Genomic DNA, 10,291 nt, shown 5'->3' on the forward strand with positions numbered 1-10,291 from the left:
GGTCCCAGAATATTCTTGTTGCCTTTTCTTGGTCTGCAACGTGGCGTATTCTACAAAAAAATGTGTGTAAATCCTCTAACCCATATCGCCTCTAATTATTGTTGGCAACATCCAGACTTGACATCATAACAGTATTGACACTCTTCAGCCAAGGAGGATTCAGCAAGTACTGTAAAACTTGGTAAGAAACCATTTTGTCGTTTATGAAATCTCATTCTTTTGGTTACCTCGAAATAAAGCGGTCGCTCTAGATTTTTTCTTTATTTCACTTACAAATTTAATTTTTATTTTGGAACACATTCGGCGTTTGGCGGATGACAGTATTTACGTTATCCAGTACCACCAAAGATGACTAATTTTCTTTTATCTACTGGTCAGTGCATGTGGCCTTTAGCAAAGTAAAAACAGAGCGAGACTTTTCGTTGCTTTCCTGCGAGAGTTGTCTCCGAATAATCACTAGACCCAATTTAGACGAATGATTTTTTTGAAACATAGACTCTGCCTTTTAGAGTTGAGGTTGATATCTGATCGTCTGCTGGTGTAACCTGGTATTGTTGAATCAAGTTCGTTAACAATTGATGGTTCGACATGGATTTCCTCAGTGCTTGAAAATGCTTCTTCATCGTTATTTTCCTAAAATGTAAACAAAAAATATTATTAAGTATTGAAAAGCTTATTTCCTTCGCTAATTAAACTTGTCAAGCAGGTTCAAATTGAACCTCGCTCTGGCAGTGATTATATACACAGTTTGGATAAGTGCCTCTTGCTTAAGTGCTTAGAACCATATAACACTCATTATATAAGTACCTTTAACTTAACTTCGTTCCCCATTTAATTGAATATTTTTGTATATACTTTATTGAATTATACTTCAAATTAAGTTTTCTACAAAAAAGTCCTCAGCACCATACAGCTAAAATGTATAGCTTTTGAGATATCACCCATTAAAAAATTGTTATACAAAAAACGCCGTAATATGCATGTATAAACAACGTTATATGGAACAATGGACTTGTTCGTTAATTAAATTTCAATTAACTCCAAAGAATCTACTATACGACCAACAACAGGAAAGTAATGAAGAGTTTACTTCAAACTACAGTGCAACAACATTATGTTCAACAAGGCATTTAAACATCATCAGAAAATGACCTTCCGGAAGAGACTCGAGGTGTCTTCACCTCTCCTGAATAAGTTTCTGATAGATTCGAATCCGCTTTTGATTCAGTCAACAAAAAGTACCCAGGACCTCAATGGATAGATACCAACATTTCACAGTCTACGTAAAAAAACCTATATATATGCCCTATATATAAGGAAACGGCTTCAACGAATTCATCACCAAGAACTCAACATGGTCAACAGAGACTACCAATTAGTCAAAGCGGAACTTGTATGCACCAACACTATGTTGCGGAATGCGTTTGAACACCACAACAACATTAATTTCCAGACGAGACTCCAGAAAATAAAGCCAGGTCCCAGAGCATTCAAGGAAATAAACAGGATAGCTGGCAGCAAAAAAAAAGTGTTTCTGACATCATCCTAACTAATGGCATCGAAATCTCATCAACAAGTGACAAAGCATTTGCGTCCTTCTTTGAAGAAAACTTCAAACAACTCCATCCACTGATCCTGCATTCCTTGCGGAAAAGGGCGGTCAGTACAACGAGCTGGTCAACCAAACAATGAAGAAGTGACATTCAGCCAAACCAACCCAGCCGATGACCCCATCGAGTATGAAAATTTGTACACAAAGGAAGAAGTCAGCGAAATAATCAGCACCCTGAAACCTAAGAAGTCCGCGGGAGCCGATGGAGGCTCCAACTTGATGCTGAAGAGAATGTCCAACGTGTTCGTCATATTTCTTACCATCATTCTCAATAACTGCCTCAACAACTGCTACTTCCCGCAACGATGGAAAAGGGCCTTTATCTGGCAATCCCAAAGAAAGGAGCAAGGATAGCAACTACAGACCCTTCTCCCTCCTTAATAACATCAGCAAAATTCTAGAAGAAGTCATCCTTAGAAAACTGAAACTTTTCAGCTCTGATCAGACTTACAGTTTGGCTTTCGGGAAAAGCACTCAACACTTCACCCGCTGGTTAAATTGCAACACATATATTTAACACATACACCGCCAAAGCTGACAGCTGCTTGTACTTAAAGGGATACACCACAGCCGCACCGCAGTGCAACTGATATAATCATATAACATAAAACTTGGTAAAAAAAAAGGAATACAAGCCTTTGCAGTCAGTACTTTCAAATCATCAACAAATGAAACAGCTTTATGATAGAAGATGAAAAGACTGCGGATACTTCAGAAATGTATTCAAAAAATCTTCTCATGAACCAGAAGGTCTATTGGAATAAATTTAAAAGTATTTTATCACAATGCAAAAATGTAGACACTTTGCGTAAAATTGTGGAATGACTTATCAGGCCAATGGCCGATGACAATAAACGCTATCAGATTGGACATCCCGCAAGTTACAACGAATGCCCAATAACGAAAAAAGAAGATGGTCGAAAAGCAAAAACACCTACCTAACAAACAAAGAAGCACGCTCTAGCAATGCAGTCAGGATTTTAAGCTGTCGTAATATCAAAACGGCGCTCTACAGCGCTAATTGGATCTCAGGCTAGGTTGCATTGAGATCGCCATTTCTACCTACCTAAGCTGTCGTAAAGGTCCAACACGCCAAAGTCGCAGCAGCAGCCTCTGGACCAAAGAAGCCAACACAGACGAAAACCCTGAAAGACACTTCTTAGTTATTTTTTCACAACCAAGGTTCACCTTTCCAAAAACTCCATTGCTTCTGGCCTTAGCGTCATCGAACTTCACCAACATTCTACCCCATTTCTGAAACTTCACATTTGGCAAAGGCTATGCAAATTGCAACGGATTTACCATAGGACCTACATTAGGTAAAGCAAAAAATAAAGAACAAATTTACTCCGAACTCAAGTGCACCAAAACTTTGTTAAACCAGGCAGTTAAACATCATCAGGAAGCGACTTGAGAACATCAGTTTCAGCCATTACACATTTAATAAATTAAACCTGATTGTTGGAAAAGCAAAGCGAACAAAGTACTACAAGCACTAATTTTGAAATTCTCAAGGTTTTCTGCAGGGCAAAATGTCATTCCAGAGTGTCAGTATGTCTTTTAAAATAAACACTGCACTGTACATCCACTGCTGAGAATTCACAGTAACTTTACTCGAGGACTTAACACAAAAGCGACCGCTTGCTAGGTTGAATAAGCGTTTTACAGTGTTTAGTTTTCTATTGAAACTTTCGGAGTAAGTACTTTCTAATTATTTATTATAACTAACACACATTTTTCTTTTAATACATTTTTGTATGTACCGGTTTCTAAAGAAGAATCATCAACTAGAAGAATCTGCGTTTAGTACCACAAGTTTCCAAGCTAGAGCTTTTGCTGTTCAACATATACAACGCTGACCAACCACCTAACGTATATGGGACGAGCTATATGTGGTCGAATACTACATAAAGTCGGGACTGAAAATCAACAGCAGCAAGACAGAACTCATATCCTTCCGAACACCAATAACAGTCGTGAGAAGAAGACGAGCCACACTGGACAGTATAAGTAAAGTTTCCATACAAAACCGAGGTAGCAGTCAAATCAGCAACAGAGCATTTAAAGATCATCATCCATAACAAATGAACTATTTGAAGATATCATCTCCAACGAAGACGAACCGTTCTTTAAGAAGGCGAACAATCAACATTATAGAGGATATAACCATATAATATTTTATAATAACAATACACCTAAGTTCAGATGTTTAATAATATGTATGTATATATAAATCTTTACTTCTCTTGTGCCAAATGAATCAACTTCCACGAACTCAATGCGTGTACCAAACTTGCAATGTTTTGGTAAAAACTAATTCGAAAGATTATGTGGATGAAATTCTTCAAAATTCCAGCAAACTAAAAGGTACGGGCATGTTAATTCACGAGAGTTTCCACTAGAAAAGTTGCAAAATTTCTTTTCTAAAAACCGTTCAAGCGCCATTATCTCCATTATTTTCAACTTTTGAGCCAAAGTTCTAGAAAAAAAAAACAATTTCTTTGTGCTTTTATTTTTACCAAGATGATTTCTATTTTTAGGTACTTACCGTTCTTTAAATTATTTGCCTTATTTTGTTTAAATTTCATATCGAACTCTTCAAGAAAATCGTCGCGTCGGTGGAAATAATGGGATAGAAAAAAATCTTAAAAATGTTATGGCACCAAATGTCGACGAAACAAGTGGAAAAAGGCAGTTAAAAGCGTTGAAAAATATAAACACGACCTTATATAGTAAGTTTTAATATGAAAAAAGTATTCGTTTGTCATTCAAACGGATTAAAAACGGTTCCTACGCTCGTTGTGAATGACACTCCATTTTTTAGCTCTTTAGAGAAAGCAAATCTCTTTGCTAGGCAGTTCGCCGCCAATTCAACTCTGCCAGTGAGTGTTATGACTCCGCCTGTTCTTGAGCGAGTTAATGATTCTATGGGGCAAATCTTTTTTCGCACTCGTACTGTAGCGAGAGTCCTAAAAGATCTTAACATACACAAATCTGCTGGTCCGGATGGTATCCCCGCTATTGTTCTGAAGAGGTTTTCTTCAACGCTGGCAAAACCACTGCGTAAGCTTTTTCATCTGTCCTACTCCTCAGATCTCGTTCCGAGCGGATGGAAAACGGCATTTGTCCAGCCTATTCCCAAAAAAGGCGAATCTTCCTCACCGTCTAATTATCGACCGATTGCACTTACGTCCCTTCTTTCCAAGGTCATGGAAACGCTGATTAATTATCAGCTCAAGAAATATCTTGAAGAACGGAAGCTTCTTAATGACCGACAGTATGGCTTTCGTAGCAATAGGTCCACTGGTGATCTCACGGTTCATCTCACCGAACAGTGGAGCAAATCTTTACATAGTTTTGGAGAAAGTAAGATTATTGCACTAGATATTTCAAAAGCATTTGATAGGGTTTGGCATCAGGCTCTCTTATCGAAAATGCGTGCTTTCGGTTTGCATGAATCTCTCCTTCATTGAATTAGTAATTACCTTTCGAATCGTTCAATACAAGTTTTATTGGATGGATTCAAGTCTGAAAACCACAAAATAAATGCTGGTGTGCCCCAGGGCTCTGTTCTATCTCCACAACTCGTTCTCATTTTTATTAATGATCTCCTGTCTGCAACATCTAATCCAATACATTGTTTCGCTGACGATAGTACTCTTAGCTTTTCATATTCGTTTTCAGATTCACACCCCTCTTCTTCGGATGTGGAACTGCAACGACAAAATATGATGAGCTCATTAAATTCCGACCTAAACAGCATTGTACAATGGGGAATAAGAAACCGAGTGGAATTTAATGCTTCGAAAAAGCAATGCTGTCTTGTATCGTTAAAGCGAAATATACCCCCCTGCCATTATCCATAAATGGCACTTGCATCGAGGAAACTGAACATCTCGATATTCTTGGTATGAGTATCACCAACCACCTTTTGTGGAACGATCACGTACGCGATGTCGCCAAAAATGCCGAAAGATGTTTGGGTTTTCTAAGGCGATGCAAGAAGTTTTTCTCCCCCTCTGATCTGGCTGTTATTTACAAGACTTATATCCGTCCAAAGCTTGAGTATAACTCCCATATCTGGGATGGTGCTCCTGCAACTTACTTAAGCCTCTTGGATAGTATTGAACAGAGAGCATTTAGATTGATTGGTGATATTTTCATCATAAGATCATTTACGTCACTTGAACATCGTCGAAATGTTTCTTGTCTCACGCTTTTTTACGGTTATTTTAATGGTTTATGCTCTAGAGAAATAGCAAGCTGCATTCCTCCCCTTAAACAGTTCAACCGTAATACTCGCGCTTCTAGGAATGCTCATCAATATACCCTCGAGCCCATCTTCGGTCGTACTGTCAAGTACAGTGATTCGTTCTTTAGCTTCGAACCAAAATAAACAAAGCCACCAACAAGAACAACTTTCTAAGAAACTTAATAGCCAAGAAGACCCAGATGAAATTTATATGCAAACAGCATTATTTTAGTTTTTTTATTATTTTTATTTACGATTCATTTTTATTTTTTATAGTTATGAAAATACTTTTTGAGTTTTTTTTATTTAATTTACGTATTTATTTTTTGTATGTCATTTTTATTAAAACAAAACTAAAAATAAACCAAAAAATAAAGAAAACAAAACGTTTTATGATTTTATTAATTTTGGTACTGGTCTTTTTTATTATTGAAAAAACAACCTCCAGAAACGCAGCAATGAAAAATTGATATTTTTATTGCTTCTTTGCCTAAATAATTTCAGAACAAAACTTTACGTTTTTCATGCATTCATTTGCTGGGAAGAAATCATGACATAACAAGAACCACTTTTTTTAGCCAAGAAAATGAACTAATGAATTCGCTGATTCCATAAGCCCAGTGATTTAATAGCAAAATATTTATCGAGAATGGGTGTATGTAGGTACTTACTTCCAATTACAAGCCAATGTAAAATTTATAAGAGGATTCAGTAGAAAATTCATTGGTGAAGCTTCTTTTCCTTGGGGAAAAAGCAACTTCTTTACTAGTAAATTTTTGGATATTTAGAGATTTTACGATCTACAAAAAAGTGCATCGATATTCAACGGAAGCGGGGAAAACAAAGAGTAATGTCAACGTAAATAGTAAACCACCAAGAAATATGCAACGAAATTTAAACTTAGATTCTGCATGAGAAAGAAACGTCTGCTAGATTCAAAATTTAAAGTCAGAAGTATGTAAGTAATTTAAAATTATTGTCGTTTATTGAAGTGGGTTTCCACCTTTGTTCAATAATATAAATAAATTCGATTAGTTTTTTTCGCTGTGAAACACATCTTATGCCAAACAATTATGGAACTTGAAAAGTTTTTCGAAGATTTCAAATTATTTTGAATCCCAGCAATACGAGTACCTACTCTTGGTCTGGCAATTGGTGGATACTGGATATCTATTACCTGTGCTTTTAGGGTATAACTGCTTGAACAGACTGGTGTAGATGTAGCTGTTGCCTGTAGCACTGTCAAAGTTAAAAGATACAAAAATAGTATGCATCGACACAATGAGAAGCTGTAGCTGTAGCTGTAGCTGCAGCGCAAGTTGACTCAACTTTAACTTTTGGCAGCGCTGCAAGCTACATTTGAGATGTCAGATGGGGGAACCCTATTTCATTCTTTGACTTCACTTTTTTTTTTTGAGAACGTTGAATGCATTTGAGAGAAAAAAAACTGGCAGATATAAATGAAAAGCTAATTGAAATAGTTCGATGCCATGCAATTTTATGGGATTTAACCAATCCTAACTACAAGAATATAAAAAAGAAAGCGGCAGTTTGGAAAAACATTGCGGATGAACTGGGATTACCGAGGAAGTACATAATTTAAGCCAGTTAATATTTTTTAGATCTCAGGATGAATTTGCATAAAAATATAAACACAAAATTCTTCGTTTTTTAACTTTGTTTTTGCTCCTGCTGAAAAAAGTAGATTTATTTTATTTCGTGGTGATGAATTATTGTGTTTATATTACATTCTCCTCATCCTTATAAGTAGTGCAAAATTTGTAAGTTCTCAGAATTATTGACTGGCTAAAATGGTTTATTTGCAAGCATTATTTAATAAAACCAATTTATTAGTTGATGTATGCAAAAAGAAGTGGAAGGCCCTAAGAGATTGCTTCTCCAGGGAATTTCATAAAAAACCAAAATCTGGTCAAGCTGCTGAAGAGCCGGAATCATCCTGGAAATTTCGTGACCAAAATACCAAATGGAGTTTATCAGGGAACATATGAAACCAATACCGTAAGTGTATTTATTATGTTTATACATACATTTTTTAAATTTTACTTATATTTTCAGTACGACAAGTAATATTACATCTAGCCTTTGTAATATCGAAGACATAAATGATTCACAGGGAACCGCACCCTTCACTCCATTGAGCCCTGAAGAACCGGAATTGGATTTGTTTAATTCCGAAGAACCTGTTTCAACAACCACGCTATCGAGGAACTGCAAAGAGGCAAAAAATGACTATGGAGTCATTATTTTTAGCTACGATGAAATCGGTTCAGGATTTCCTAGAAAAACCTCGGGAGGCTTCCCAAGTGATAACGGTTGCAGCTCCTCCCTCTGCTTCTGTTTTACCTGATCCTGATGAGGATGAATTGTTCTGCCAGTCGTTAGTAAAAAAAATTAAAAATTTTCAAACAAATTTAAAAAATCAAGCAAAACTTGAAGTATTAAGATACTTCAATGATATCGAAAACATGTTACCCGACGAGTGAATTTCGAAAATTAGAAAAATCAGTTTTGAAAACGCTAATAATTATATAATGAATGGTTATTGTTCGCTAGTTTTGAGAAGGAAAATACAAATGTATGAACTTACTAATACATTTTTATTTTTCTTAAAACACAAAAAAAAACATTCATCATATTATTATTAGCGTTTTCAAAACTGATTTTTGTAATTAATAAGGATTACAAAAAACTTAGTTTCGGGATTTGTGTTTTCGTTCTCGAAACTATAATTTTTTGTAATAAGATAGGTTTAAGAATTAAAAAAAAAAAATATTTGCTCCGCTTAATATGGCTGTGGAATCCTAAGGACCAAATATATAGCGCATACATACATATGTACCTTAAAGTGCTTTATATGTAGTTAAAATTAAATAATAATTTATGTAAGACTGATGCGAATCAAAAACCTGGTGCCAAGTGCAAATAAAAAAAAAAAACATTTTGTTACGAAAATAGTTTGTGTTTATTTTGTTGCAAAAATTTGCTGTGGACAAGTTTGTTAAAAGATTACTTTGGTTGGAAAGGTACTTGGCCTTCTCTTAAAAAATACTTTGTGATTGTTTCTCGAACTTGAGATACTCCTTCCGCCCTGTTGTTGCTCCCGAATCTTCGAACAGATAATAAGTCGTTTGTTTCTCTGCGCCACAATCCATCGATTCGTTCATAGTCGCTGTCGTATGCATCTAAATATCCTTCAGGACAGTATGATTTTGAATTGTATATTTTATCGTTTTTTTTTATAAAGTTATGAATTATAGTGCAAGCTAGCACAACCTTATCTGCCTTCTCTGGGTGAAATTCTATGGCTTTATTTAAAATCCTCCACCGTGCAACTAATATACCGAAGGTATTTTCGATTACTCGACGTGCTCTAGAGATCCTGAAATTGAAAACCTCGTGTGGTAAATCCAATAAATTTCCAGGGTAGGGCCTCATCAGGTTTTGTCTAAGCGGGACGCACTATCAGCAACAAAGAAGTATGGCACTACTTTATTGGAGTTGGGAAGTTTTTCGGGTGGTGGCAATTTAATTTTGTTGAGAAACACTTGCTTTCCAAATCCGGAATGGCTAAATATCGTCGCTCTGGCTGCCATAAGCTCCTACATCAACTACGGTGAAGGTGTAGTTAGCATCGCAAACAGCAAGCAACACAATACTAAAAAATCCCTTGTAGTTATAATATTTAGAACCCGAGTTTGGCGGACGCTTTATAGCAACGTGCTTTCCATCGATGCTACCGACGCAGTGGGGCATATGCCATCGTCTGTCGAACTCATTGCTAATGTCTTTCCAATCTCCCATGTTGCAATTTGGCATATAAACCGGAGATAGTACGTCCCAAAATACTTCACAGACTTCAATGATGATTTGTCTAACCGTGGATGCTCCCATCCTGAAAGACCAAGCCAAGTAGTTTGGTGAATAGAGTGGATATTTAATAAATACTTTCGATTTTGAAATATGACTTACAATAATGTTACCACCATCCTACACTCTGGACTTATTGGAGTTCTAATTGATTTTTTTTGTAGGCTTGAATTTATAAGAGACAACAACAAATCATATTGCATCCTGGTTAGCCGAGTGGCCTTGAAAAATAGTTCTTCGTCATTGTTTTTAATAAACTGAAAGATTTTATGATAATTTAAACATTTTACCCCACCTGAAAAGTTGTTTCAAAGAAACCTTTCGTAGATCTTTCTTGGTACAAACTACCACGTACCCACTACCTTCGTTTTTTCTTCTTTAAAAGATTCATTCCGCAATAGCACATTTGCATTATCATTGCAATAAATGCAATTTCATCGCTTTGGTCCATTTTTTATAAAATTGAAGATTGAAAATTAAGTTACCCAAAAATTAAAATAGTCACAAAACTAAACACAAATGTATAAATGTCAACAAAA

At 36.0% G+C, this 10,291-nt stretch overlaps 2 protein-coding genes across 2 annotated transcripts; one reads left to right on the plus strand and one right to left on the minus strand.

Annotated features, from left to right (window-relative positions):
- Nucleotides 1–7,719: 7,719 nt before the first annotated feature.
- Nucleotides 7,720–8,783, plus strand: LOC129951190 (uncharacterized). Its single transcript, XM_056063226.1, has 2 exons — nucleotides 7,720–7,883; nucleotides 7,941–8,783. Exons 1-2 carry the CDS (start codon nucleotides 7,849–7,851, stop codon nucleotides 8,230–8,232), a joined length of 327 nt encoding a protein of 108 aa, XP_055919201.1. The 5' UTR covers nucleotides 7,720–7,848; the 3' UTR covers nucleotides 8,233–8,783.
- Nucleotides 8,784–8,851: 68 nt separating this feature from the next.
- LOC129951189 (putative nuclease HARBI1) lies at nucleotides 8,852–10,291 on the minus strand. Its single transcript, XM_056063225.1, has 2 exons — nucleotides 9,855–10,291; nucleotides 8,852–9,777 (listed from the first exon to the last, which is right to left on the minus strand). Exons 1-2 carry the CDS (start codon nucleotides 9,953–9,955, stop codon nucleotides 9,453–9,455), a joined length of 426 nt encoding a protein of 141 aa, XP_055919200.1. The 5' UTR covers nucleotides 9,956–10,291; the 3' UTR covers nucleotides 8,852–9,452.

The sequence above is a fragment of the Eupeodes corollae genome, chromosome 3 (assembly GCF_945859685.1).
Source record: "Eupeodes corollae chromosome 3, idEupCoro1.1, whole genome shotgun sequence".
Taxonomy (NCBI): Eukaryota; Metazoa; Arthropoda; class Insecta; order Diptera; family Syrphidae; genus Eupeodes; species Eupeodes corollae.

What these genes read in the sequence shown, in the direction of transcription:
- LOC129951190 (XM_056063226.1), top strand. Translation starts at nt 7,849, where the DNA reads ATGGAGTTTATCAGGGAACATATGAAACCAATACC. An exon ending in GAACATATGAAACCAATACC is followed by an intron (nt 7,884 to 7,940) that starts GTAAGTGTATTT and finishes TTATATTTTCAG; the next exon opens with TACGACAAGTAATATTACAT.
- LOC129951189 (XM_056063225.1), bottom strand. Translation starts at nt 9,955, where the DNA reads ATGCAATATGATTTGTTGTTGTCTCTTATAAATTCAAGCCTACAAAAA. An exon ending in AGGATGGTGGTAACATTATT is followed by an intron (nt 9,778 to 9,854) that starts GTAAGTCATATT and finishes TTGGTCTTTCAG; the next exon opens with GATGGGAGCATCCACGGTTA.